At 45.5% G+C, this 27,994-nt stretch overlaps 2 protein-coding genes and 1 non-coding gene across 4 annotated transcripts in view; 2 read left to right on the forward strand and 1 right to left on the reverse strand.

The window, feature by feature from the left end:
- On the forward strand, positions 1-11,652 carry habp2 (hyaluronan binding protein 2). Its single transcript, XM_076027869.1, is given in 26 exon segments — positions 1-129; positions 229-256; positions 349-444; positions 588-698; positions 1,305-1,421; positions 1,514-1,630; positions 2,053-2,224; positions 2,696-3,145; positions 3,241-3,383; positions 3,494-3,631; positions 3,822-3,881; positions 4,146-4,291; positions 4,389-4,543; positions 6,105-6,225; positions 6,607-6,766; positions 7,262-7,348; positions 7,429-7,539; positions 7,661-7,780; positions 8,526-8,642; positions 8,755-8,926; positions 9,002-9,239; positions 9,242-9,471; positions 9,572-9,714; positions 9,907-10,044; positions 10,849-10,991; positions 11,088-11,652. Coding segments are annotated over 26 exon segments (3,738 nt in total). The 5' UTR covers positions 1-60; the 3' UTR covers positions 11,244-11,652.
- trnas-cga (transfer RNA serine (anticodon CGA)) lies at positions 5,838-5,919 on the forward strand. The gene has a single exon. It is a non-coding gene; the product is annotated as a tRNA-Ser (tRNA).
- The window catches only part of nrap (nebulin-related anchoring protein), an 18,962-nt gene continuing 2,332 nt past the window's right edge, over positions 11,365-27,994 (reverse strand). Inside the window, exons 4-43 of one of the 2 annotated variants that reach the window (XM_076028118.1) lie at positions 27,534-27,638; positions 26,975-27,082; positions 26,768-26,875; positions 26,539-26,643; positions 26,316-26,423; positions 26,113-26,220; positions 25,481-25,588; positions 24,746-24,862; positions 23,981-24,085; positions 23,789-23,890; positions 23,442-23,546; positions 23,218-23,316; positions 23,027-23,131; positions 22,821-22,928; positions 22,587-22,694; positions 22,285-22,482; positions 22,099-22,203; positions 21,908-22,006; positions 21,713-21,817; positions 20,627-20,734; positions 20,308-20,465; positions 19,758-19,911; positions 19,540-19,644; positions 18,180-18,278; positions 17,461-17,565; positions 17,244-17,351; positions 16,801-16,914; positions 16,509-16,706; positions 16,052-16,156; positions 15,876-15,974; positions 15,688-15,792; positions 15,501-15,608; positions 14,712-15,023; positions 14,520-14,624; positions 13,797-13,895; positions 13,572-13,676; positions 13,367-13,474; positions 12,941-13,252; positions 12,452-12,607; positions 11,365-12,354 (exon numbers count right to left, since the gene is read on the reverse strand). In XM_076028118.1, the coding sequence (XP_075884233.1) occupies positions 12,028-12,354; positions 12,452-12,607; positions 12,941-13,252; positions 13,367-13,474; positions 13,572-13,676; positions 13,797-13,895; positions 14,520-14,624; positions 14,712-15,023; positions 15,501-15,608; positions 15,688-15,792; positions 15,876-15,974; positions 16,052-16,156; positions 16,509-16,706; positions 16,801-16,914; positions 17,244-17,351; positions 17,461-17,565; positions 18,180-18,278; positions 19,540-19,644; positions 19,758-19,911; positions 20,308-20,465; positions 20,627-20,734; positions 21,713-21,817; positions 21,908-22,006; positions 22,099-22,203; positions 22,285-22,482; positions 22,587-22,694; positions 22,821-22,928; positions 23,027-23,131; positions 23,218-23,316; positions 23,442-23,546; positions 23,789-23,890; positions 23,981-24,085; positions 24,746-24,862; positions 25,481-25,588; positions 26,113-26,220; positions 26,316-26,423; positions 26,539-26,643; positions 26,768-26,875; positions 26,975-27,082; positions 27,534-27,638 (5,196 nt within the window). In that variant the 3' untranslated portion in view covers positions 11,365-12,027. The remainder of the gene's footprint in view (positions 12,355-12,451; positions 12,608-12,940; positions 13,253-13,366; positions 13,475-13,571; positions 13,677-13,796; positions 13,896-14,519; positions 14,625-14,711; positions 15,024-15,500; positions 15,609-15,687; positions 15,793-15,875; positions 15,975-16,051; positions 16,157-16,508; positions 16,707-16,800; positions 16,915-17,243; positions 17,352-17,460; positions 17,566-18,179; positions 18,279-19,539; positions 19,645-19,757; positions 19,912-20,307; positions 20,466-20,626; positions 20,735-21,712; positions 21,818-21,907; positions 22,007-22,098; positions 22,204-22,284; positions 22,483-22,586; positions 22,695-22,820; positions 22,929-23,026; positions 23,132-23,217; positions 23,317-23,441; positions 23,547-23,788; positions 23,891-23,980; positions 24,086-24,745; positions 24,863-25,480; positions 25,589-26,112; positions 26,221-26,315; positions 26,424-26,538; positions 26,644-26,767; positions 26,876-26,974; positions 27,083-27,533; positions 27,639-27,994) is intronic. The other variant, XM_076028119.1, reaches the window with a different exon arrangement.

The following is a 27,994-nucleotide window of genomic DNA, read 5'->3' on the forward strand; positions in this document are numbered from 1 at the left end:
CCTCGGTGCTATTTAGATGGACTCTGTGCACGTCCACTTGCCATCTTCAGACTGGCGAACATGTTCCGCCTCACATCAGCTCTGCTGCTGCAGCTGTGGGCACTCGCTGCCTTCGGACAGGACTTCTTTGTAAGTACAAATGCAGAGTATGAACGACTTCAGCTCGTCTGAAGTGCTGTGTTTATGGCTGAATGTCTGAATTCATGGTTGCCTTTGAATGTGTGACAGGTGATTTCCGAGGCGGAGAACACCGACGGTAAAACCCACTCACTTGTTTTGGAGTCGACTCTGGGAAATCTGGTCTGCAATGATTTAATGTCGTTGCACTTTCTTTTTTTGTCTAAACAGAATATGAGTATTATTACGATTACGTCACTGAAATCCCTGCAGTAGACCTTGACACAACTTATGACGACTGGATCTATGAGCTACTGGACATTACAGGTACATAATCACACTGAGATTGGCTGGTCAGCGGATCTGATTGGATCAGTGGAACAATTGATTTCTTCTCCTTCTTGCATTATGTTGTCACTGCTTTCTCTCCCTGTGTGATTGAACACCTGAGCTGAGTCTCTACCTTTCAGACCAGTGTGATCCAAACCCCTGTTTGAACGGCGGCAGGTGTGACACTGGTGCAGACGGGAGCTTCGTGTGTTCCTGTCCTGAACCATATACGGGGAAAAAGTGTCAGACAGGTGCGAAGGCTGCAGTACATACAGGATCAAGAACACATTGTTCTGACACATCTAGAAGAATGGCCAGAGGTTTTGATTGTGCCTTCAAAGGCCTAGTAGGGGCCTCTGGTGGCGAGGAGGTGTATTGCAATCAATGCCAACGTTAATCTGCTTGCTTGATCTCACACCTGTCTTATTGGCTGTGTCGAATCACAAAAGCCCCAGCGCCCCTGTTCTCCACCAGCGCAGAAATGGGCCTTTCAGAATGAAAAGTTCTGTATATATATTTATACATATACATACAAACAAAAGTGTAAAATAACTCAGCAAGCACGTTTTATATCTAAATTCTTGAAAATAGCCACCTTTTGTAAAAAGCATATTTAGTTTTACTTAAAGTGTTTCTCTTTGCTGCATAATTACATATATCTTGATGTCTTGCTCATATATTTGATGTCTTCAGTATCTATCTGCAGTGTAGAAAGTTGTAAAGATAAAAAATATATATATATATGCATGAGAATGTGTCCAAACTTTTGACTGGTAGTTTACATCATAATCTAAATGTTAATAATAATTTTTAAAAAATCCTTGTGTGTCTGTGTTTGCGTGTGCTCATGCTTGCAGTCAAAGACGTGTGCAGGAATGTGAGCTGCGGCCACGGCAGCTGCGTTCTGACGTCTGCGGCTCCTTTTCACGAGTGCAAGTGCAGGCCTCCGTACAGACCCCCCAACTGCAAGAAAGGTCCCTGCTTTTACACTAAAAACTTACTACGCTGCTATCCCAAAGTTTTCAGACTGAATTTCATAAATATATCTCTGTCACCCCCCCATCAGCTGCCGCCTGCAGACCCAACCCGTGTCAGAACGGAGGCTCGTGCAGGAAGGGCCCCAAACGCTCCTCCCTCCAGTGTTCCTGCCCTGCTGGCTACACTGGAAAGTTCTGCGAAGTTGGTAAATGCAACTCAATTACTGCGCGCATTAGTGCACACACACACACACACACGCACACACACACACACACACACACACACACACACACACACACACACACACACTCAGCAGCCACTTTATCAGGTCAGAAAAACTGCTGTTGTTGCAGATCCACTTAGATTTTCACACTCAACCATCCCAGGGAGGCTTACAGAGAAAGACCAGACTGGTTTCAATGACTGGAAGGCAACAGGAACTGAAGTTGCCTCCGGTTCCAAACAAAAGAGCATCTCTGAAAGCAAAACATGAATAGAAGGCTCCGATCGCCTCAAACTGGTTCCGTGACCAGGACGAGGACGTTCACTGGTTGTCATGTAAACAGCACTTTCAGAGTGTAGCTGAGGTGAATGACCAAAACACTCACTGCTTTATCATTAATGTAGCACCTGACGACTGTTACGTGGAGGACGGAGAGTTTTACCGGGGCAGTGTGAGCGTGACGGCCGACGGGACTCAGTGCCTGGACTGGAACTCTTATTTCATCCGCCAGAGAGGCGGAGACCCCTTTAAAGAGTACGCCGGCTTCGACGGAATCGGGCCGCACAATTACTGCAGGTCAGGGGGCAACTTGTGCAAATGTTTCCTGTGTTTGCCACTGTTTCAACCGTGACTCCTGTTCGGTCCGCGGAGACCGAGTATGAAGTCAAACAGAACCTGCGCTAAACTCTGCTGCGCTTTGGAATCCAAATGTGTTGTCGGTGTAGTTTTGTTGGACTGCGTTGGAAAAGGTCTTTACATAATAATGTGCAATCTGCTGCACAAATAATGTTTTCTTACCTTGTTTGCTAAACAGATTTGGGTTTTGCATTTTGCAAATAAGTTCAGCATAATTTGTGCAATATATATGAAAAAGCAATACATCTTCTACTATGTCAGGTGATGGCATCTTTCATACAATGTGGTATGTTTTAAATTTTCAATAAAGTGCTATCTATCTATCTATCTATCTATCTATCTATCTATCTATCTGTCTGTCTGTCTGTCTGTCTGTCTGTCTAAAGACTCATACATTAAGTGTTTGTGCAGGAACCCTGACGGCGACGAGCGGCCGTGGTGTTTCGTCAACAGAGTCAACAAACTCAAGTGGGAGTTTTGCGATGTGCGGAAATGCTCTGGAGGTAAAAGCAAACGCCTGCACACAAAGAAACATCCAGGGTTTCAAAATCCACCCACCCCACCCCATCCATCAACCATCCCTCCATCCCTGGCAGCTGCAGCCACCCCACCAACCATCCACGGAACCCAGCCGACTCCAGCGCAGCCCGACGTCACTGCCGCCGCCCAGTTCTCCCAGTGTGGGAAGCCGCAGCCTGGACGCTCAGCCAGGATCTTCGGGGGGAGGAAGTCTCTGCCTGGTGCTCACCCGTGGCAGGTGTCCCTGCAGACCAGGGCCAAGGGCTCCTCCGGACCCTTCAGCCACATCTGTGGAGGGATCCTCATCGAGTCCTGTTGGGTGCTGACGGCTGCTCACTGCATGTAACTCTCTTTTTTGACAGGAAGTGACGCGGATTCGATGTTGGATCTGTGAAAATGCTGCAACTCGGAAACCTGTCGTTTTTTTTCCCGTCCAGAAAAAATGGAGTGGAGATGCGCGTGGTGCTGGGAGGAGTGGACATAGAGAAAGACGAGGCGTACGATCAGGTCATCCCAGTCGAGAAGGCCGTCGTGCACGAGGCTTACAACCAGACTCCCTTCGCTCTTTACAATGACGTTGGTGAGGCTCAGATGTAGCTCTGCACTCCATACAGTTCATCCATTGATTTTGTTCCAATTGTTTGGCGATTATTTACATTTCCTTTTTTTTCCCTGTGCTTTCCCGCGCAGCCCTGCTCCAGCTTCAAGTCACAGACAGGCCATACTGTGCAAAGGAGACTCGCTTTGTGAGGACGGCCTGTCTGACCAATCAGCCGTTCAGCAGCGGCACCGAGTGCGTGATCTCAGGGTGGGGCGCCACGGAAACACGTAAGCATCAGTTCGGCCTCCTGGGATTGAGTTAGTGGCGAATCCAAACTCAACTCGACTGCTCACAAAAATGATAAATAATTGCTGAACTAATGAGGCCATTTTAAACACAATATTACAACGTAACAACAAGGCAGAGGAGGTGGCTCTGAAACATTGTTACATTTGGAAATGTTTTGGACTTTGGCAGCTCATGGATATTCAGCCAGTTCACCTAGGCCTATATCTCGCATTTACGTCGGGCAACAGGGTAACGTACTCGACTTCGACCTGAAGTGCTGAATTTGTTTTTTTGTTGTACTGACAATCATCTTTTGTCGAACTGTGAATCAGTGTGGTTGGTAATGTCGTAGATAGGTAGGCAAAATTAACAAAGGCAAATCAAATGTATTTTGGAATTACAGTAAACAAACAACAATAAGCCTGCACTGTGATTTTTACCATGGTAACTGCATCTCAGTATTGATTCGAAATCCACCAATCGCCAACGCTGTTGCTGCTCTGTCGGTCTCAGAGAGGTACGGCTCCAACCAGCTGCTGGACGCTCGCGTTGTCCTCATCTCCCAGGAGAAATGCAAAGCTCCCCACGTGTACGGAGACTCACTGGACGACAGCATGTTCTGCGCAGGCAACATGAACGGAGGCGTCGACTCCTGCCAGGTTTGAAAATGACAGGATTTCAGTTTGTTCGTTTTTTTTTCTTCTGTAGCTCATCTGTAGCACCCTGGTGGTAACCTCCTGCTTTGTCCCTCCGCAGGGCGACTCTGGAGGCCCTCTGGTGTGCCAGCATAATGGGACCCACTACGTGGTAGGAGTGGTGAGCTGGGGAGACGGTTGCGGAAAGAAGTACAAGCCGGGCGTCTATGCCAACGTGGGCAGATTTGTGGACTGGATCGCCAGTCGTTTGATCTCGTGAGGATGTTTTGGAGGCCAGCAGTCATGCAGACTTCAAACTGTCCTGCTGCAAACTGATCTCTCACCATCTCTAAAAAAAAACAAAACACATCACATCATCAGCATATGACACAAGTATACGTTTTAGAGGGATATGATTTGACTTCCAAACATTCTTTTTTTTTTTTTTTTTTTACATTTTTGTGTCTATGTGGGTTCATGATGCTCATTTTGTTCATTTTGTTATGACGTTTAATTGCGTTTTCTATGAAGTAGTCCCTTCATATCACTGCATGTCTTCAGCGCTAGGAGCAAAAACAAAGTGGGCTATGAAGATTTTTGCTTTGACTTTAGAATTGTTTAAACCTCAACCCATATTGCTCTGTTGACCTGCACCATAACAAGTAGTTCTTCGATTGAAACCTAAATAACGTGTCAATCAAATAACTAATGGAAAAGTGACAGAGGTCTCAGGAATCCGAAGGGATTTATCTATGAAGTGATGGCCAGACCTGTTTAAAAATGCAAGTCTTCATTTTTAAATTGCTAATATCTAAATAATAAAGCAAGCCATTTGAAAACTGTCTGCAGTGTTCATATGAGTTCCAAGTCCACTTGAAAACATGGAAATACAGCAAAGCTAAAATCCTTCTACCTTTTGCTGTTGTACTGCTGAAACTAAGGGCATTAAGATTTATATTCACACTTTATTGGCTAAATTAGTTTTTCCCAGCATGTCCCCTGGTAATGTTCAACCCAGAAATTACCATGGGGAAAAGCAGCTGCTCAAGTTCTTGAAGGCAGTGATGGTAGACAGAATAAAAGTATTTAACCAAACTTTGTCTTCTTGCGTCTTATTAGTCTGTACTGGACACCAGTGCAACCAGTGGAACCATGGCTGCAGGTCACAGGCTGCTAGTTGTTCACGTAAGTGCGTGATGTTTTTGATGCGACTGTCTGTGGATCACTGTGTGAAGAGAGTGGCAGATTTTGTCAGTAAACTGTGAGTCCTTTGGCTAGGAAAGAGCGAGTATAACTGTCATCTGTATATTTGAAATAGCTTGTGATGACAGATGTGCCCGAGGCAGCTGTAGCAGTAGAATGTGTGTATGAATGGACTCAGAACACATCCTCGTGGAACACGAGCAATAATGACAATGATGAAAGGGGATGAATAAATTGTGTGTTTTTTTTTTTACAGCCCTTGGTTTCTCTTAGTGGAAAACTGTAACGGTGAGTCGAAACTGAAAGAACAGTTTCTAATTTCAAAACTTTCAACTGATTCACAAATCACGCATACAACAAAGAACCAGTCACGGTGGCCGAGAGGTTAAGGCGTTGGACTCGAAATCCAATGGGGTTTCCCCGCACAGGTTCGAATCCTGTTCGTGACGCATCTCTATTACACATTTCCCCACTGTAGGATCAATAAAGGCCTTCTTCTCCTTCATTACTGCAAGTGTGTTACTTGTGTCGCGCACCAGCCCAGTATAGCCCAGAAATATTCTGTATCTTCATGTCAAGCGATCATGGCGCTACTTTCTGATTATGCATTGTCTCTGCCTCTCTGTTCTCGAAGCTTCTCACCTTTGGCGCGCTCAGCTTTAAACTACCAGGACTGCAGGGCAGAGCAGCAACGAGGCAGAGAAGACAGTTGGTACTACTGGACTGGAGCAAAGCAGCTTGCCAATGAAGGCAGTGTGGCGCATAGATCAATTTAAATGTAATGTAATTTAATGTATTGTAATACTTTGAATAATTTAAAGTAAAAAACAACTGCAGTAGCAGCCCTATGAAGTTAGCTAGATCATAATGCAGTCCACCAGGCTATTTGACTTTGAATAGTCCAAGTTACATCTACAGTTTCTGCAAGCTGCTCCCAACAACATCAACATCAACAACATCAACATCAATGTGATTTCTTTCACCCACGCTGAACCAAACTTTGCTGAGGCCGACTGCTATCATGTAAAGGCAAACAGGACTGAGGTTAAGTCAATACGTCACAAGGAACCAATGTCCGAAAACACACGGCACACAAAACCCTGCAAAAATCGATGGCGCTGGCTAAAGATTGACAGGTTTTTGAGGAAGGATATCAAGCAGCTTCGGGGATTAAAGATGATCAGCTGGTTTTACAGCGCTGCATTGTGGGCCGACGGCAGAGGCAGCAGCATGCAGGCGGTACAGCTCTTCCTCGGAGTCCTGGCTGTGTTCGGTGTCCCCGGACACCTCCAACCTGTAAGTAGTCTACCGTTGTCGTTACAATGTCAGGACAAAACAAGGAAAATCTTCTGATCTTTCTCTTCTGTGCTCTTTTCTTATTTTTTTTTTTGTCTTTTTCTCATTTCAGTTTCCAAACGACTGTAAGGTTCCTCTCATCCTCTGCAGCTAACGACGCACAACTGCATCATCTGCACTTTTGAAATTCAGGGGTTCTGGGATCCCTACAGATCATATTTGATTATTTTTTTAATGTACATTTTTATGTTTGTTTGTTTTTCCTGTGTAAAATATGTAGATTCATAATCAAGCATGTCCTGTTATATACTCAACATGCCAATAATCATTCTGCCATCCTGTTATACTTGTGTAAAGCAATCCAACCTGAAGGAAAAATACTCAGTCCAGCGAGTATGAAATTGTGAAGTTGTGCGTGTGTACCTGTGACCTATCTAATCATTTTTGTCGACTTGTTGCTCTTCCCCTGTTTAAACTGCTCTCTGTTCCCCACAGACATTGATTACCCAGATTACGAAACCACTGACGCCCCCATAACTAGTTTTGATTTCAGCGACTGGCTGTTTGAGTTCCTGGACATCAGTAAGTGGATCTGATTCGCTCACTGTGCCCTCTTCCCCGGCCTTCTCCCTGAACGCCCTTTATCCCTCTCACCGCTCCAGATGTTTGCAGTCCAAACCCCTGCTTCCACGGCGCCACCTGCATAACAGAATCCTCCTCCGAATTCACGTGCGCCTGTGTGGAGCCTTACACGGGCAACAGGTGTCAGAAAGGTAGTCGTGGTGACGTGGGCAGCGAGGGAAATGCTCTTTTTTCTCTCTTAGATTTTTTTTGCAACTCTCTGTCACTGCAAAGTGTGCTAAAAAACAATGTCTTTCCTTTCTCACATTTCAGCGAGAAATATTTGCATGAACGTCAATTGCGGACGCGGGGACTGCGTCGTCAACCTAAACAAGCCCCCCTTCTATGAGTGCAAGTGCAGACCTCCGTACCAAGGGCCCAACTGCAATCAGTGTAAGGAAACGGGTTACATGGGTCCAAGTGGATTCTTAACAGCTGCATTTAAACCCCTATATGTGTAAATGGGCCAAAGTATTTTTTAATGTTTTTAACATGCAAAACATAGGTTGTTGTTTTTTTTCTATTTGACCCAATACAAAAGAAATAGTTTGCTAGATGGGTCAACAGGTGATACTTACAGTATGATGAGCAAAATCATTAAAAAAAAAAAAAAAAAAAAAAAAATATATATATATATATATATATATATACATGTATATATGTATATATATATTTATTTTATTTTTTAATATTTATATATATACATAGTATAAAGTGTTTTGTACTATGTTTTGTACTATATACATAGTATAAAGTGTTTTGTACTATGTTTTGTACTATATACATAGTATAAAGTGTTTTGTTTTTCAAGCAGTTAGTAGTATGTGATCAAAACTAACGTCTAAAGGGTAAAAATTCAGTTGGGATGAATTAATTTATTAAATAATTAAACATAATACTGGAAATGGGGACAAGATATTACATCGTTTCTACTGCAGACAAACGTTGTAGATAACAAACCCAATTGCCTTGGGAATGTTACTTCCAGAACTGTGTGAAAACTGTTAGAAAACAGAGGATGGACCATATGGAAAACTATTTTACATCAACACTAAGCATGCCCAGATTTTTTTGTATGTTTGTTTGTTTGTTTTTTGCATGGTGTGCGTCCTAACACTGTACTTCCTGTCTGCGCCAGTGCCTGCGTCGCCTTGCCAGCCCAACCCTTGCAACAACGGAGGCGCTTGTGTCAAAGGAATCCGCCGCTTCCACTGCACTTGTCGCAACGGCTACAGTGGGAAGTTCTGCGAAGTTGGTAAAGGCCTGATGATTTGCAGGATCAGATGTGACTTCAGGTTTTCTTTTTTTCATCAACTGCTTTTTTCCTCACTCACACACGAGCCTCTTTGACGCCCTTTGTGCTGCAGCTCCCACTGACTGCTATGCGGGCAACGGCGAGAGCTACAGGGGCGTGGTCAGCATGACAGAGGGCGGGACCGAGTGCCTCAACTGGCACTCCAACTTCATCCTGGCCAACAGGGAGGATCCTTTCTCCGTGTACTCCGACTTTGACGGTCTGGAGAGGAACAACCACTGCAGGTAGAATCAAACTTATTTGCAGGCCTGCAATGTGCAGGCCTCAGCATATTTATATATATGTACTGTGTGTCTCAGGAATCCAGATGGCGATGACATGCCTTGGTGTTATATTAAAAATGGTACAAAGCTGCAGTGGGACTACTGCAAAGTGAGAAAGTGCACCCAAGGTGAACACACACACACACACACACACACACACACACACACACACACACACACACACACACACACACACATGCATGCACGTGTGCAGATATTCTTCTTAAAACTCTTCCTCTCCTCTTCCTCCTCCTCACCACCCCTCGTCCTCCAGTCCCACCAGTGGTCCCTCCGGTCGTCCCAGGAGCTGCCCAGTTCTCCCAGTGCGGCAGGCCGCAGCCCGCTCGCACCAGCAGGATTTTCGGAGGAGGCAAGTCCTTCCCGGGCTCCCACCCCTGGCAGGTTTCCCTCCAGTCCAGACCCAGGAACTCCAGGTTCGGGTTCGGTCACATGTGCGGAGGGATCCTGCTGTCCTCCTGCTGGGTTCTCACTGCGGGCCACTGCATGTAGGGGTCTTACTCACTTCAGTCTGCTTTTCCAGCTTGTTTGCTTAAAAAAACAAGGAATTCATTTGAGATTTTTTTTTGTTGCCCCTTCACCTCTCAGTATGAGGGATAATGAGTACCAAGTGGTGTTGGGGGGAGTGAACATAGACAAAGCGGAGGAGTTCGACCAGACCATCCCAGTCATACAGACCATTGTCCACGAGAACTACAGGGAGACTCGCGCTGCTGTATACAACGATATTGGTAGGTTGTCCCATTCATCAAACACTGTCTCAAGTGTCTCAACCTGTAGCATTTCAAACCCAGAACTTCTTATCTTTAATGTTGTGTTTTTGTATTTGTTTGTGTGTGTGTGTGTGTGTGTGTGTGTGTGTGTGTGTGTGTGTGTGTGTGTGTGTGCGTGCGTACATACACATGCTCCACCTCTCCACTCAGCTCTGCTGAAGCTCGGAGTCACAGACAGCCCCTACTGTGCTAAGGAGACCCGCTACGTGAAGTCGGTGTGTCTCCCCGATCAGACCTTCCCGGCTGGGAAGGAGTGCGTCATTTCCGGATGGGGCGCCACTGAAACACGTAAGCAATGTTTTCCACTTTCAAACAGATCTCATTTTATAATATAGTTTTGATGCTTATCAGCATAGTATTTACAATGTTTATACATAGGTTATTACACTTGAAGTAATGTGGTAATAGTGTACATTTTAGGTGTTTATATGGATGCTATAATATTGTACTTTAATATATCGTAATATATGATATTAGTGTGTATAATCCTTAATGTTAATACATAGTATCTGGAATATAGTAATTAGTGTATATTATTTATAGTGTCTATATACATTATAGTACAAATATAGTGTATTTGTATATTACCTGCAGTGCCTAGCTAGAATATGTGAATTATGGTAATATAGCGCTGTAATGTAATAGTAATATAATTGTAGTAATGTAATAGTTGATGATGTTTCATTGCTCCATATAATATTTTGTTTCAATACATTTTGATAGAGACTGCAATGAAATGCAGATGAAGTGTCAAGTGAATGGTGGCAGGTTTAAATAAATTTTGTATTTCTTTTGTTCCTGGATATTAGTATTTTTTTTTTTATTATTATTTATGGTATTTGTGCTTTTTTAAGGCTCAAATAAAGAATTCAATTCAATGTTATTTAACCCAGATGGAAGCTGAGGAACAAGGTCCAGGATGCTCTAGAAGAGGTCCACATATTGTGACCTTTGACTCCCGGCGTGCAATCGCGATTCAAAACCTTGTATTTGCCTGAGTGCAGGTTGTCAATATCCAGTGTTTGTTTGTTTTAATTATTAATTCTGTCTGTGTTTTTTTCTTATTGGCATCATTCACTCTCCCTCTCGCAGAGCGATACAGCAGCCAGCTGTTGAACGCTCACGTCTACCTCATCTCTGACGCCCGATGCAGCGCCCCGGCCGTCTACGGCTCGGTGCTGGACAACAGCATGCTCTGTGCAGGGACGCTGCAGGGAGGCGTGGACTCCTGCCAGGTGTGTGTCTGCGCTGAGGCAGTGATGGAGTGTGCGACAAGACGCCTCGGTTTGCTTTGAAATGTTGTATTTTCTTCTCTTTGCCCGCTCTCCCAGGGCGACTCTGGCGGGCCGCTGGTGTGCGAGAACAACGGAACGTTCTACATCACCGGCGTGGTGAGCTGGGGCGACGGCTGCGGCCAGAAGAACAAGCCCGGCGTCTACGCCAACGTCAACGCCTTCGCCAGCTGGATCAGGAGCCGCATCAACTGAAGGTCACTGAACTGAAGCGGCGACCTGACAGCGGCGGTGGCGGCGGCTGAGGGAAAGGAAGCAGACAGGAGAGCTTGTCTTGTTTTGGAGAAAACAAAACAAAAACAAAAAAAGAAAGGGAAACTTTAAAAAGTTTATTTGGTTCAGCGGTTACAAACCAAGCATTTTCCTCCCCAGCCCTGCTTTGAGGTAAAGTTGGCACCAGTGAAAAACTCACAAAGCTGAACCTGTCAGACAACATGTAGGCCACGCTGACACACACGTGTGTGTGTGTGTGTGTGTGTGTGTGTGTGTGTGCGTGTGTGTCACTTCTCCACAGTCTAGAGACTTTTTTATTTGTTTCTTTACTCATCTCAACTTGTTGCTGGTGCTTTTCTTCAAAAACAAATAAAAACAGCTAACAATGCAATGTTGAACTTTCTGCGCAGCTTCGTTACCATCAGACATTTCTGGTTTCTTTTTTCTTAAATCTTTATCAGGCACTTCATAACGATCCAAGTTTGGCTAAAGGACTAGAATTGCTTCAAATAACAATCAACATATATTTTTCACCAATCACCTTCCAGAACAAACATACTTTGACCATCCTATTTGACTTGCTCGATGGTTTTACGTTCTTATTCTTACAACGTGCTCTATCCAACCTCAACATTGCAGGCAGTGGCTCCCCCTGCTGGCCATTGCCATTTCTTCAAGACCGCAAATGCTACAAATGAAATAAATCCCTGTTATAAAGTTCATCACGCTCTCTGTAAGTCCGTCAAACTGGAGCAGATCTTCTGATCTACACGTCTTCGATGGCTTTGTTTGACGTCTTGACGGCACTCTGGAGTGACGAGAAGTTGGATGCAGCGCTGCTGGATTTCTTCTCCATCGACTTGAACGAGGAGGAGGAGGAGGTGGTGCTGGTGGTGGTAGACTTCTTCTGCACCGTCTGGATGGTCTTCTTCCTCTTGACGTGGAGGACCTCCATGGCGTCCATGTTGATGCCCTGCTGGACCTCCTCGCTGGTCTCCACTTGCTCTGACGCCTGCTGCTGCTGCTCCATCAGCTGCTGCTCCATCATCTGCTGCTCATTCATCTGCTGCTCCATCATCTGCTGGCGGTGCACCTGTAAAATAATAGATCAGAAGCCGTTAAAAGACGTCAGTAGAGATGGGGCAGCCTCTGCTGGCTCATCCTGGAGAAGTCCTCCCTCCCCAGCTCACCATCATCATATTCTGGTACTTTGCGATGGCCTCGTCGGTGCTGCAACCCTCAGCCAGTCCCAGCTCTGCAGCCCGGCGGGCCAGCTCGGCCTTGTGGGAGCCCGGAGGGGTCCAGCCCACTCCTTTGATCCAGTTTAAGTCTGACTTGTAGTTCACCTGCAGAGGAAGAGGAAGCAGTGACTCCCTCAGGAGCTTTCTGGGTCAAACACTATGCACTACAGGCCAGTTTCCTCTCTCAAAAGTGGAGGGAGCAAAATACAACAAATATTGTTAATGGGGCTCTTTACAAAGTCTGAGGTTAGAGAGGCCTGGAATGGTGTGGACATTTTACCTAAAATCTTTGGTCAAATTCTGTCCTTGGCTGTAACTAATTGACAATCCACAGGGATTTTGGCATTGGTGATACTGGTCCTGTGTTCACTTGGATTGCATTGGGCACCACTACCATCGAACGCTAAGCAGAAGCGTCTCTACTCCCAGCAGACTTACGTCGCTCTGCAGCTTGTAGGCCTGCTTGGCGTGCTTGACGTTGAGCTGCTCGGGGTCGCAGGTGTAGTCGTGGAGCTTGTGGCGGTAGGCCACGTCGCTGGCCTGAGCCTGGTTCCTCTTAGCCTGCAGGAACTCGGGCTGGTCGGCGTGGATTTTGTAGTGGGACCGCTCTTCCTTGGACTGGCGCTTGTACTCCAGGTTGCTCTGCAGTTTGCTGGCCGCCAGGGAGTGCACCATCTTAGGGTCGTCCTCCACGCAGCGCAACCCCACCTGCTGGCCCTTCTCCTTCAGGTGGGAGTCTTTGTAGCGGAGCTGCAGGAGGAGGGAAGAACTCATTTACTCCTATATACAGATAGTCGTTGATGCACTATTTTCAAAAAGAGGTTAATAAATGCTAAATTCCCAGGTGCGTCAGACAGGACTCACATCACTGGCGATTTCTCTGGAGGCCTTGGCGGTTTGGAAGGGGATTGCATCCAACCTCAGGTCATAGCCCGAAGTCTTCACCTGCTCCCCGGACGCCTTGTAAACTTTCTTCATGGGAGAATTATGTCAAAAAGATCAGGATAAAGCACTGGCTTAACATATTTCCAAAGATTTTTGCAATTCTTTGTTGACGAAGTGGCCTTACATCGCTAATCTGCTGCGCATTGACCTTGGCTCTGATGAAATCTGGGTCATCCGGGTGCAAAGTGTACTTGTGCATGTCGTCACTTTTCCCTGACTTGTAGAGTCGCTGTAATGTAAAACAAAAGAACGCGAGCTCTAAGTAGCGGTTCTGCAATATCCACAGATTCTATAGAAAAAAGTTTAAATCAAGAAAAAGAAAATGTGCTCGGCTGTTTTCTTTCCTCACCTCGCTGCACTGCTCGTAGCTCTTCTTAGCGTGGACGATGTCTGGGGAGTCGGCCACTGAGGTGAACCGCAGGCTGTCAGGCTGTTGACGGTACTTCTTCTGCAAGGGGGCAGACCGCACACACAGGACCGGTTGGTCTCGATGAGATTGGACTCAAATATATCGGAAGATGCAAAACATTGTGTGGCAACGTTCTACAGAAGCTGCGAAGTGCGATTAAAGTTCAGTTAAATTTAAAATTGTTCAGGCATCTACTGGCATCAAATGGAGTGAAAAATACATTTTAGCTGGGTATAGTCACTAAAAATTAATCATAAAAAGTGCTCTGTTTTCATTTGCTAATAATTAACAGAAAGGTCCAGTTTTACAGAAGTGGTCTCATTTTCCCCCTGAACTTCAACAGTTGCCGTGACAGTGACTTGAGATTTGGTGATTTTTTTTTTTTTTAAGCTGATTTAACAGCTGGATTAAGAAAGTATATGATATAAAGTGGGGCTATAGACAACAGCAATATTCTTTATAACCACTAGGCGGGGCTAAATCTCACATACTGGGCCTTTAATCTTGCAGGTGCAGTTATAAAATACAAAATGTCCCAAAAAAAGAAGACGAAAGAAATAAACTGCAACATGTTTTTTTTTTCTTTGAGTCACAATATGATGGAGATTAAAATAAACCCACATTGCAGCAAATTGAATTCCACCACCGTACAAACGTACTCACCTCACTGAGAAGCTCTCCAGCCTTTTTCGCAGACTCCAGCTGAGGCGCGCCCACGCCGTCCCAGGCCACGCCCTTCATGAAACTGAGGTCCGACTTGTAGAGTTTCTAGATTCAGACCAGTCATAAAACCAGTCAGCCAGGGTCACTCAGCACCAGGCAGCCCCTCCACCTTTGCTCCCTCCAACCACTGACCTCGCTCTGCAGGTTGTACGCCGTCTTGGCCCACTTGACCTTCATGTCGTCGGGCAGCACCGTGTAGTCGTGCAGCCTCTTCCTGTAGTCCTGCTCGCTGGCCAGGGCTTGAGCGTTCTTGGCCGTCACCAGGTGCATCATGTCGGGGGTGAGCTGGTACTGGCCACTGATGGTCAGCGCGTCCCTCTTGTACTCCTGCTCGCTGGCCAGCCGGCCGGCCTGCAGGCAGTGCAGCAGACGCGGGTCGTCCGTGACGCTCTTGACCCCGATGTGCTTCCCCTTGTCTTGCAGGTGGCTGTATTTGTAGTTGTACTGCAGAGATTTAGAAAGGATAGAGTTGTTTAAAATGGTGGCTTATTTCTGGCTGTCCGTCTCTCCTTAATGCCTTAAAATGCAACTCTTGATTTACATTGAATTGCATGAAAATGTGTAGCTATATTACGGTCCTTTCATTGGAAACTGCCTGTCCTTTGTCTCTAGCAAACTTATGAAACAAGAGTGTCTCTCTGCCTTGTGCACTCCTGTGTGATAAGTGTGTGATAAAATACAGGTGGAGTCAGACCCATGACAGGTAAAACAGGACAGCAATAACCGGGTGCTTTTCAAAAAATACAATCCGAAATAGCCAAACACCAAAAATGAAAGCACAATAACGTTAGCTGTGCTCAATTGCACTTTTTTTCCATTGTTGCAGCCTTTGTTGTTTGCTCACTGTGTTCCGGCTGACAGTCGGCCAACACTTTAATACGAGGAAATAAAGTGTGACGTTAACGCTGATCTAATATTTACATCGCTGGCGATGCCCGTCGAGCTCTTGGCCGCCTGGAAAGGGATGTCCTGCATGGTGAGCTTGTATCCCTGAGCGCGCAGTGTGTGCCAAGACTCCTTGTACTTGATCTGGAACACAGATACACACTCTTTGGAAACTGGAAAGAAGAACAACCAACAAAAAAAAAATGCTAACTGCCAGCGATACCTCGCTGAAGTTGGAAGCGTTGATCTTGGCCTGCATGATCTCGGGCCTCTCTGTCGTGATGGTGTAGTTGTGCTGGTCATTCACCCCTTTCTCTTTGTACAAACGCTGCAATGTGAAGGCAAAGACCCGTGATTTAAAGTCAAATCTTTTGTTTTGTTTTAGAAAGTAGAGATGGCTCTCTTTCTTACTTCATTCGTGATCTGCCCGCTAAGTTTGGCGTGAACAATATCCGGAGAGTCCACGACAGAGGTGTGCTTGAAGTTGCATGGCTGCTGTCTGTACTTTTTCTGGTAAAGGAGGAAAACAGGAGGAATCAGCACAACAGCCTCGTGCTACTGTTTTCAGGGAGTAGAAGATGTCCTACGTCGCTGATGAGGTCCGTGGCCCGTTTGGAGCCTTCGATCTGCAGAGCCCCTGTGGCGATCCAGGCGGCGCCGCGCAGGTAGTTCAGGTCAGAGCGATACATTTTCTGCGAGAAACACAAGCATCGATTTGTGTGTCCAGTCTGGTAACACCCAACCACGACCAAAATCTATCACGGAGGGCACTGATACAACAACAAAGCACTAGTGACTATCACTAAAAACCAGCATTTTAGCAGGAGGCTGTAAACAGAGGGCTAAAGATGCTGTTTTTTTTGTGGATAATCAATCATCCCAGTCTGTGATGATAAATGGGAATAGAACTGGAGCTTTTATCTCAATACCAGCCCTTTGTTTTGCAACATTACTTTTTACCCCGAAACAGTCGGATCGTTTGCTTAAAGACGATTCAAGATTATGAACAGACGAGATTTTGCCAATTGTGACAGAAGTTCTCACCTCGCTCTGCAGGGCGTACGCCCTCTTGGCTGCCTGCACCTTCATGTCGTCGGGCAGCGAGGTGTACTGGTGCAGGGTGAGCCGGTAGTCCTGGTCGCTGACCAGTGACTGGGCCTTCTTGGCGTGGGCCACCTCCATCATGTCCATGGACAGGTGGAACTTGGACAGCTCCTTGGCCGAGTCCTGCTTGTACTTCACCTGGAGACGGACGGAGCCAGTTTGGGTTGGTTTTGTTTACGCTGTATTGTGCGTTTTCGTTTGTCAGTTGTTTTTTTTCTGGCGGGGGACCTACGTCGCTCTGCAGCTTGCTGGCATGGACAGAGTGAGCGATGCTGATGTCGTCCTGAAGGCCCTTCAGCCCGATCGTCTTCCCTTTGGTCCTCTCGAAATCTGCTCTGTACTTTTGCTGCAAAGACAAACCAGTGGTTTGAAGAATATGCAGCAAGAGTCAATTTAACATAATTGTTACATTATTATTTCCATAATAGTTAATATTCAATAGTTAATATAACAATTTCTAGATTCTATAGTGTGTAAATAGGGGACTTGGTTTGTCTTCAATAACATTTTTTGTGTCCTTACTGCAGGAATTTCTCTGAAACACTTTACAATGCAACTTTTGACCACGCGCAATGAGGGCGTCATGTGTCCCAATATAAAAGACAGCTATATAAAAAAAAAAAAAAATTGCATTCCAACATTATGCGCAACAGCGAGTCCCGGTTAGTGTCTCACATCACTGAGGATCTCTGCAGACGCCTTGGCCGACTGGAATGGAATGGCATCCAGACGCAGCTTGTAGCCGCCGTCGCGCAACTTTGTCCAAGATTCCTTGTAGCAGCTCTGGAGGGTCACAAGGCAGAAGGGAGGAGGTTGAGTAGGTGAGGTCTGGCCACAACAGGGAGCTCTAAACACAATCACATCAGCAGTTGACTGGTCACGTGTGTCTCACCTCGCTCAGGTTGGTGGCGTTGAGCTTGGCCTGAAGCATCTCAGGCAGGTCGCTGCTCAGCGTGTAGTTGTGCTTCATGCTTTCACCCTTTTCCCGGTACAACCTCTGCAATGGAAGAATGGAAGCAGCCAACGTGTCAGGTTGGTTTGGGAAGTGATAAAGGGATAGTTCAATTAAACGTTTCACGCCTATCAAGTTCTCAGTCTAGGCTCCGGTGTGATGTTTCTTAATTATAAGAATAAAAATAATCCCACCTAATGGCTACAAATATACTGTTGACATTATCATTTGAAGGCCAGATGCTCTGACTAGTCTTCCTGACACTGGATGGCGCTACATTAGTTCTATGGGAACCTGTTGAGTTTTTGTCTATTTGTTTTTATTTTAGAGATTATAGCTATTGTAGCTAATGTGTTCGTACATGAAACTGCAGAGCAGTTATACAAAATTATCACCAGCCTCTCCATTCACATAGTAGAGGGTAGTAAAATAAGGCAAATATCAACTCTTGGTGAACTGTACCCTTTTACCTTCCAAAGCATTCATTGGAGAGCGTTGGTTTTGGGGTTACAGAATAAAGGAAAGAAAAACACTGTTCAAAGGCTCACGTAGAGCCATTTTAGTACCATGTAAGTGATACATTTATCAACAGGACAAAAACATTGGGCTCACTCATGTTGAGTTGCATACGAGAAACAACAAGGTGGCTCAGTACTCACATCAACGGCTAGCTTGTTGCTGACTTTGGCCTGGATCATCTCTGGAGTGTCTTCAACACTGGTGAACTTCAGGCCGCTGACGTTCTGACGGTACTTTTTCTAGATAATGCGGAAAAAAATAAATCTTTTTTCAAAAAAAGAATAAATAATATCTGCTCCATTCCATTGTTTGGCAGTTTTTTTGGGCGATTGCGATTAGAAATAAACGACAACAATGACAACAATCAAATTGCAAAAATGAAATGAAATGACGTTGAGGTTTCTCCCTCTGTATATTAAGTGGGCCTGCGTGCTGTAGATAAATGGAAAGTGCAGGAACGCAGCGCTGTGTTCTATTTACGGAATGCTTGTCATTCTACAGTGTTGGCAGCCCCGACCGCAACAGGCCCAAAAATAAGTTGCAGCTTTGGAGGAAGTTAAGTTTAGACTCTGCTGTCGGCTGCCTGCACTCTGAAACATGGACAGAATTATTTTGGGCGCAGATTGCACAGATGAGCATCAAAGCTCTGAGACAAACATTAATTCTACAGTCTAATGAAGATGTGTGATGCAATGAGAGGACCTGAAGGGTAGAACAGAATTTTGATGTTTGAGTCTACATTTTCCCCATCAAAGACCCGAACTCTGTTCTAAAACTGAACATTAAATTAAAAGACTTCACAGTGGGATTTTTCACAACTTTACCTTTAAAACCGAGCCCGTAAGATTTATTAGTAGCTAGCAACAAAAAGGCATTTTGCAAAGAAATTAATATAGATGTAGTCATGATGTATTGTATACTGTTATATGTCCGTATACTGTATACTGTTGAGCAAAAGGACAGTGGTTTATTTTTACTGATTTAAATATCAAAAACAAATGCAAGTCTTTTCGGTTCCATTTTACATCAATAGTTCAGTTTAAATGTTACACAATGGGCTCTTCAAAATGTTTATGATCAGAGTACGGCACGTGACAATCATCCCGTTTCCTAAAAGAAAAAAAAAAAATTTTGATTGTAGGCAAATTAGTTATTATTCGCTACCTAAACAACTTAATTGGGGAATTAACTGGATAAAGGATATGTTAATGTGACAGCTGGAGCTGCTGCAATCAGTACGGCTCCGCTCCAGCTGGGTGCAGTCCACATGTTTAACCCAGTTTGAGGAGGACAGGAATGCTCAGCGACTCTCTAAATACATCTTGACCTATGTTGTAAACCTACATACGTGTCCTCCAACTTACGCAACCATGCCGGTCGTTTGCTAATCAACCTACAATCAATCTGTAGCTTTAAATAGTGCTATGAGTTGGAAGGCGGGAATAAATGAACAAAGCCTGAGGGTTGATATTTCACCTTGAAATTATTTTTTGTTCCTACCTCACTAACGAGTTCCCCGGCCTTCTTCGCCTGCCGCACATCCAGCGACTGCGAGACCTCCCAGCCGACGCCTTTCATCCAGTTCATATCTGACCTGTACTGCTTCTACATAAACAACAATACACACACACATTTGGTTGCAAGGATTCTATTTGCTTTGCATGGGGCAGATCATTGTTTCTTTTCCACATATTTAAGGGGGAAAAAAGAAATCATACATCACTCTGCAGCCCGTAGGCTTTCTTTGCCCAGGCGACGCTCCTGTCTGTGGGCAGAGTCGTGTACTCATGGAGGAAAGTCCTGTAGTTGGTCTCGGTTGCCAGGTCTTGAGCCTTCTTGGCGTGGCTGATGTTGATCATGTCCAGATTGACACTGGGCACAGAGACGATTTAATAACTTTAACTTTCAGTTATTGGGAGACTAACAAGTGAAGTTGCCATCTAATGCAAAAGAATAGGGAAAGATATGCTGTTTACTCGAGATCTAAAGATGTTTTGGAAGGTGATATAGTGAAAAAATAAAAATAAAGATCTGAAGTCAGTCAGTAGTAAAGTAACTTAAAATTTGAAATTTGAAACTTTTTCGAATAAAAGCCTTTATACTGAAGTCTGCAGCAGCGGTTGTGGGCTGCTGGCAACGTCTAATTAAATGAGGACATACATTTTATGTTTTTCTGTTTCAACTTCAGACCCTGGATCGGTTTATTTCCTCCAGCAGGACTCGCTCAGTTCTCTAGAGCCGAGGTGAGTTTCTCCACCGAGGCCTCACCTGTACTTGGTCTTGGTGTCTTCATAGTCCTTCTTGTAGTGGCGACCGCTCTGTAGCTTGGTGGCCAGAGCGGAGTGGGCCATCTGCGAGTCGTCGCTCACTGACTTGATGCCAATCACCTTGCCTTTGGTTTTCTCATAGGCCTCCTTGTATTTCACCTACAGGGGGACAAAATACTGTTGTTATTGATTTTGTTTTTTTGTTTTTTCAATGATTAAGTATATCCATTTTAGTCAATATAAAAACATTCAACAGATATTTAAATTGTAATCCATTGCACATCATTGGTTGGTTGTCTGCAAATACGCAAGAGACTCACGTCACTGGCGAGGTCTCTCTTGGCTTTAGCGGTGAGTATGGAGAGCGAGTCCAGACGCAGCTCGAAGCCCTTCTCCCTCTGCTGCTCCCAGTTGCTCTTGTACACTTTCTGCAAGAGGGAGGGAGGAATTACCAAAAACCATTGCACGGATGGAAAACCCAAATGGTAAAAATGGTCTTTGAGTTCAATTATACATATATATATATATACATATATATATATACATATATATATACATATATATATGTTTATTAACAGCATGCAGCTCCTTTCTGAAGAGGTGATTTCAGCGTGCACATGACTCCTTTACACAGGTAATTATCCATGAATTTCCCTGTCTGTCTGGGTCCGCTGCCAGTTAAACATCTAAACAGTGTAGACTACGGCTAAACATGTGAGGCTACTGCTGATGTTTGATGCTAATCCAATTTCTCTAATTTCTAAAAGGATGGAAGTCCTCGAGTCAGTCAGCTGTATTCACTGTGTGAGGCCATTAAGACCAACTGATACCAGGACCACCATATGAAACCAGTTCAAGAAAACTTCTTTTAAAAACACCATCACTGTTGCTCAGGCACAAATGGTGCCCAGCTGCTCATAGCAAATCCTTGAGGTTCACTGCAACCGCTTTTGTGCAACATTTTTATTTTGTACCAACTGCAGGCTTAATTGGAAGCATTACACAGGTGCTTAGTGGCACCGGGAGGCCTAATGTGCATTGCCTATCCTGTGTTTTCCAAATCAATGACCAGATTTAAAGTGGAAGTGATTCCTTTAATATTCCCACTAGTGACTGACTCGTTCATACTGACAGACATTAGAAGCTTCTGCTGAAAACGCCAGATCAAATGAGTGCGCAGGTTCTTTGACATATAGTCTAGCACCTCGACGTGCAGATTCTTTCATCTTTCTGCCGTCATGTCATCACCATGTTGATCAAACAACAACCGAAACAACAACTGTAATTTACATTTTCATTTGTGTACTTTTTTTCAGCAAAGACCTGCAGAATTTTGTCAAGGATTCAATCTGAAATATACTGTAACTCTGTTCTTCTGTCTTATTGCGAGGGCTTGTGTTACTCACCCCACTTAGCAGGTCGGCGTTGGCCCTGGCCTGCCTGAACAGGGGCTCGTCCTTTGTCATGGTGTACTGATGCAGCATCTGCTCGGTGTTTGCCTTGTATGCCACCTGAAACCGGGAGCAGGACATCAAGTGACGTCAGAGACTATTTGTTAGTCAAATGTGCCGGCTGGCGTGTGTGTCAATTGAGGCGCTCACGTCGCTCTGCAGTTCTTGGCACTTCTTGGCGTGTTTGGTGGAGAGGTCGTCCGCCACCTGGGTGAACTTGATGCTGTCGGCCTTCTGTCGGTATTTGGTCTACAAAATGGGAAAATGGTCATCTCTATTATTTTTTCATTATTGTTTAAAGGAAGTGCGCATGTGCACCACAAACGCAGCATCATACTAACGTCACTGAGCAGCTCTCCAGCTTTCTTGGCCTGGGTGATGTTCAAACAGCCTTCGACCTCCCAGCCCACTCCCTTCATCCAGTTCAGGTCAGAGCGATACTGGTTCTGCACAGCAACGACAGAGGCAGTGAGGCACTTGAGGATCGCGCCACGCTTTAGTTTAGCTGGTCGCCGGCTCCCTCTTACCTCGCTCTGCAGTGAGTACGCCTTCTTGGCCTGCTGCACCTTAATGTCGTCGGCCATGACGGTGTAGTCGTGCAGCCTGGTGCGGTACTCCAGGTCGCTGGCCAAGGCCTGGGCCTTCTTGGCGTGGCTCAGGTTGATCATGTCCTGGGGAAGGGTGTAGTTGGCCTGGCCCTCCTTGGAGCTCTTCTTGTACTCGATCTTGGGCGTCGATGATAAATATCAACAGTAAGAGTGTTTTTTTCATTTAGAAAACGCATCTCTGAGACCGTCAAGACAATCAGAATGAAGCGAGGGGCGCTCACGTCGCTGCTCATCTTGGCCACTTGCAGTGAGTGCAGCGTCTTGGAGTCGCTCATGTTGATCCCCACCGCCTTCTCTTTGTCCTTCATGTAGGTTTCCTTGTATTTAATCTGGAACACATGTTCGTCTGACTTGATTATCATATTCGATTAAAGGCACTCAAGTAGCTGTCGCCGCAGCCTGAAACCGTGTGTGTGTGTGTGTGTGTGTGTGGATCCATGTATGTGTGTGCTCACATCGCTGGCCAGGTCCCGGGAAGCTTTAGCCGCTCTGACGCTCAGGTCGTCCAGACTGACCTCACAGGCCTTGGACTTGTTCTTTTCCCACTCCTCCTTATATTTGATCTTAAGCGACAAATTACAGCGAAGGCCAAGTTAAATTTTGACCACACAAAGACACCAAAACGGCTCCCGGTAATGTTTGAAGCGGGCCGTTGACTTACACCGCTGCACAAAGCAGCGTTGGCCTTTGCATTCCGGATCTGCGGCAGGTCCTGCGAGAGCGTGTACTGGTGTTTGGTCTTTTCGTAGTCGGCTTTGTAGTTCAGCTGGAAGAAAAATGACACGGATGTCACGTCACATTCACACACTCACATAGTTGGCCGATAAAGGTGGCGTCCGTGCAGCTACGTACGTTGCTGACGAGCCGAGCGTTCTTCTTGGCCAGCAGGATGTCGGGGGTGTCGGTCACCGGGCTGTACTTCACCTGGTCGATGTGCTGCCTGTAGTTTTTCTGGGTGCAAAAAAAAGAACACATTTTAAATTTTATTCTCACCACAGCCATTCCTTGAAATCAATTGCTCAAAAGCAACAAGATTGCACTCCACTCTATAACTCCACTCCAGCAGAGTGACTCACATCCTTCAACGGGTCCAGTTTCCTCTGGCTCTGGTAGCCTGGAGTCTGCGTGGCCGGGTAGTTGTATTCACCCTGTTCCTGCTCGCAACCTTGCTTGTAGGCAATCTAGAAATCACGACGAGATGGTGTTTCAGTGATAAACCAATGCGTCAACAGTCTTTCATACAAATCAGAAGGCGGACAAAGTGCTTTGTGAAGAAGTCACTAGAAAGACTGCTATTAAAAAACAATTTGAGTCATGGTTACAAGTCACGATTAGTGATTATATTAATGCTCGATGCTGTTTATCTCTAAGCAAAAGAGAAAAAAACACCACCAGCCACTACCAGAGAGAGGAAAAGTCTTACGTCGCTGGCCAGGTTCCTGGCCTTCATGGCGTGCATGGTCTTCTTATCGATGCCTTCATAGTGGCCCTTCATGTTGCTGATGTGCTTTTCCTTGTACTTGTTCTTTCAAGGCAAAACACACGAAAACCCAACGTTTTTCAACAATTTTTTCAAACATTTGAAATCTAGTTGTGGGTGAACCTGGCGACTCACATCGCTGGTGAACTTGGCGACTTTGGCAGCGTTCTGAAACTGCGGCGTCTCGCAGAAGTTGATGCTGTGACCTTTGGAGTTCTCCAGGTCCTTCCTGTACTCCACCTGTGAGGAAATGTCCAGCGTTACCGCGACAAACTCTGCGGTTGGATCGGCTCGGGGACGCTAAAGGTCTCCTGTTTACTTGCGGCGTCGCGTCATTCACTAAATATAAAGTGCTTGTCAGCATGTCGGGGCTTCGTCACACTCTAGACAACAGGGACAGAAGTTGGACTTCGAGACTTAAATCATATCACCTTGAGCTTCACAATGACACCCCGGCACTTGTCGGTGATAAATTCTGCCACCTTTGTCACCTTTCAAGCTGGATTTACAACTTGTTTACGGGCCGGTGGGGCAGTTTGGGTGAATTCTCAGAAAGCTAACGGCTCACATTCATGTACGTGATGGACCTTGTTTTTATAGGGGCCATTACGGAGTGAAGTGACATCAGTTTAAAAGGATCTCTGGTGGCCTTGGGAGGGAAGCTGCCACAACACCCGACTGGCATGTCAGACATGTGGAAAAGGCCCAGCGAGGTGTCAGCGTGTCTGCTGAGACGTGACACAGTCCCCCCAGGTCTCCAGTCAACACTGGACAGCAACCTTTGCCTTTGTCTGAGACCTCCACCCCTTCGTTGAGGAGCTACTAATACATCACCAAAGACCATAAAGAGGACGGGGTGTCTGTTGTTGTTGTTGCTGTCATGTCGACCAGCTCACCCACCTCGCTGACAATCTTATTGATCTTGCGGGCGTTCTTCAGCGCCAGGTTGTCCTCTGACGTCAGGCTGTGGAAGTGCGACGTGCCCTTCATCTTGCTCAAGTCCTTCCTGTACTTCAGCTGTGAGGGGAATCCAGAGTGATCGGTGGGGAAGGGGGTCACGACACCTTGTCTTTCACCACAATCCGGAGATTAGGGGCATGCATGCACACACGCGCACACACAGAGACACACACTGAACCGTTTGTCTCCTGCGTGGTGACTACCAGTCAGGGACTACGTGATGGATGAAACTGTTTTGTTCTTTTTTTACAGCCGCTGCACATCTGACGTTGATCCCTTTTGACCTTTTCAATACTTGAGGCTGCAGTCAGATTTACAAGTGGTGGAAGACCTCATGCATTTGTGATGTGCTGTATTCTGCTATGAATCAGTCTTGGCCCACACGCTGCTCTGTCCACCTCAGAACTGGATATTTCAGCAAGATGACTTTGTCTCTTTGCAACAAATCCAGAGTACAGAGAACAAGAATTGCAAAAACTGAGTTGTCATATCCTATTTTGTCTTACTAAGAACAAGCAAAATAATTCTCATTTGTTTGCTGTGATACAGCCAAACTTTTTGAGACACACAAAAGAAATCTCTGGCAAATATTTAATGACAATATTTGGGATTGAGTCAAATTTTAAAGGTGTCACACGACTTTTTGGCACTACTGTGCATCAGGCTGATACTCACGTCGCTGGCATTTTCCTGAGCCTTCTTTGCGAGACAGTAACCAGGAGTGATCATTGCCGGGAAGCTTCCTTTCCCCCGTTGCTGCTCGTACTCCTCAGTGTAGGCGATCTGCAAACCAGGGAGGAACTTTCAACAACATCAATTCAGGAGTTTTCATCCCTGACTCTGCTCGGGCCTTCCACATGCTTGAAAGTGGACAAAATTAGACAAAAGTAAGACCCAAAGTAGACCCAGAGGATCTGGCAACACTGGCAACCACTTGATGTTGTGACCTGTCACTGACCTGGGAGCAATATCAATGCCCTTTTATGACATCACAAAGGGCTGAATTCAAGGATGACCACGAATTATCGTTTGGAAACACTGGTAAAAAGTATCATGGGTGCAGACATTTTCACAAAAAATAGCGATAACACACTTTTCACGCTTTACGCAGGTTCCCGGTGGATGTTTGAGGCATATTTATCTAAAACTGTGACTCTGAGGATGTCTCAAGGGAAACATTGCATTTGACTCCTTCTCAATACCCACTTCTTCCTGAGCTCAGGGTTACGGGGGTCTGCTGGAGCCTCTCCCAGCTGTCATATGTTGAAAATCCTTTTAAAAGATGGAGTGAACCAAGGTGGCCGTACCTGGCTGAAGTTCTCTCCGTTTCCTCTGGCAAGAACGGCCTCGGCCGCCCCCGCCTCCGTGCTGGCTTTACCCCTCATCTCCTGCTCGTAAACCTGCCGGTATTTAATCTGTCGGGACGGGAGACACGAGAGCCACAGCTGATGATCTGAGGACCAAAACAACAACTGCAGCTGTAAGTGCAGCGGTGCGTCTCCGGCCTTACGTCGCTGGCCTGCTCGCTGGCTTTCTTCGATATCTTGTAGCCTGGGGTGAGATGTGCAGGAAAACTGCCTTTGCCTCGCTGCTGCTCATATTCCTCTGTGTAGGCATACTGACGCAAGCAGAAACAGCAAGTCAGATTTCTGTGAGGTGAGCAGAGCTGGAAAGTTATCTGAAGTCAACATCTCTCTGGTCTGTACGTCTTGGAGAGGGGAAGAGAGGCTTACGTCGCTGACAATTTGTCCTTGTTTTTTGGCCAAAATCACCTCCGGGGGGTCAACAAACGTGGTGTACTTTGAAACTCTTTCCTCGTGCCCTTTTTTGTATTCCAGCTGAGAAGGCAGGGGGAAACAAAGAGACAACACTAAGACAACAATTCTCAGCCGGGCTCAGGTCTTAGCTTGTTTGTTCTAGTTTCCATCAGAAGGATTCTGCAGCATCACTGAGGTGACGTACATTACTGGCCAGAGTGTTGGCTTGTTTGGCAGCCTGGTATCCTGGTGTGATCATGGCTGGAAAGCTGCCTTTGGCTTTTGACTGCTCGAACTCCTCTGTGTACTTCATCTTTAGAAATCACACACACACAAAAAAAATAACCCCGTCAAGCAGTGCTGACGATAAAGAAAAGTTTCCATATCATCTTCTTATTCATAGTAGACTCACGTCGCTGATGGTCTGCTCAGCCTGAGACATCGTCACAATCTTCTGGTTCGTCACCGAGCCTGAGACCCAGGTCTGCTGCTGAGAGAACTCAGACTGAGACTGAAAGGCCTGTTTGGATAAAATAAATCAAGACTCAATGTTTACTGACACTTCTCTGTTTACGCTTTTTAAATATGCAAAATCACTTCCTGCGCTACCGGATGGCAGAAGGAAGAGATTTTACCTCATTGTAATGTAATAAATGATATAAACAAAGGTTAGGTTAAAGGTTAAATTGTAAAATTAAGGCAAAAATTAAAAACATGATAAAAAAAAAAAATACAATTGCGGGAAAAGATAATAATAATAATAATAATAATAATAATAATAATAATAACTTTCCAGCCTGTTCTAGATCATGAGATTCCCAGCCTAAATCTCACGATTAACTCTTGACGCCATCTGAACCCTTATCAATTGTTGCCACATGCTTCTGTCCAGGGAGGCTCAGAGTTCGAGCTAGCTGGCTTGACTCCGTTTCGAACGCTTGCGACTGCCGGTTGCTCCAATGGCAGCTCACCTGGCTGGTCACCTGACTGGCCAGGCGAGCCCTCTCCAGCTCCATGGACCCCATGTCATGGTGGAAGGTGGACAAAAAGCCACCGGCATCTTGGCGATACTTCAGCTACAAGTGCACACAAGCGACAAGCATTAAGCCAAGGCCAGCACACGTTTTGCCACATGCGCAGTCTGCGCGAAGCATCTCTCGGCTTCAGGGGGGCACATGTGGGCGGAGTCAGACTTGAAAGCACATTCCCCTTTGTTTTTTGTCAGATGTCAATGCTGTAAAAATAAAAGTGTTATCAACCCAAAACTCTTTTTTTTTTTCATAAACTTTTTTTCAAAACTAGTTTGGCTTGTTGTTGATGTAAAGCTGCTTCCTCAAAATCCAGGTTTGTCACCCAATGTAGGTGGGTCAAAAAGCAAGAACCAGACTGATGAAATCAAATAAAACAACACAAAGGCTATTACTCGTTGTAG

The sequence above is a fragment of the Nelusetta ayraudi genome, unplaced genomic scaffold (genome assembly GCF_046127955.1).
Source record: "Nelusetta ayraudi isolate G7.1 ecotype Tasmania unplaced genomic scaffold, CSIRO-AGI_Nayr_v1 ptg000022l, whole genome shotgun sequence".
NCBI lineage: Eukaryota > Metazoa > Chordata > Actinopteri > Tetraodontiformes > Monacanthidae > Nelusetta > Nelusetta ayraudi.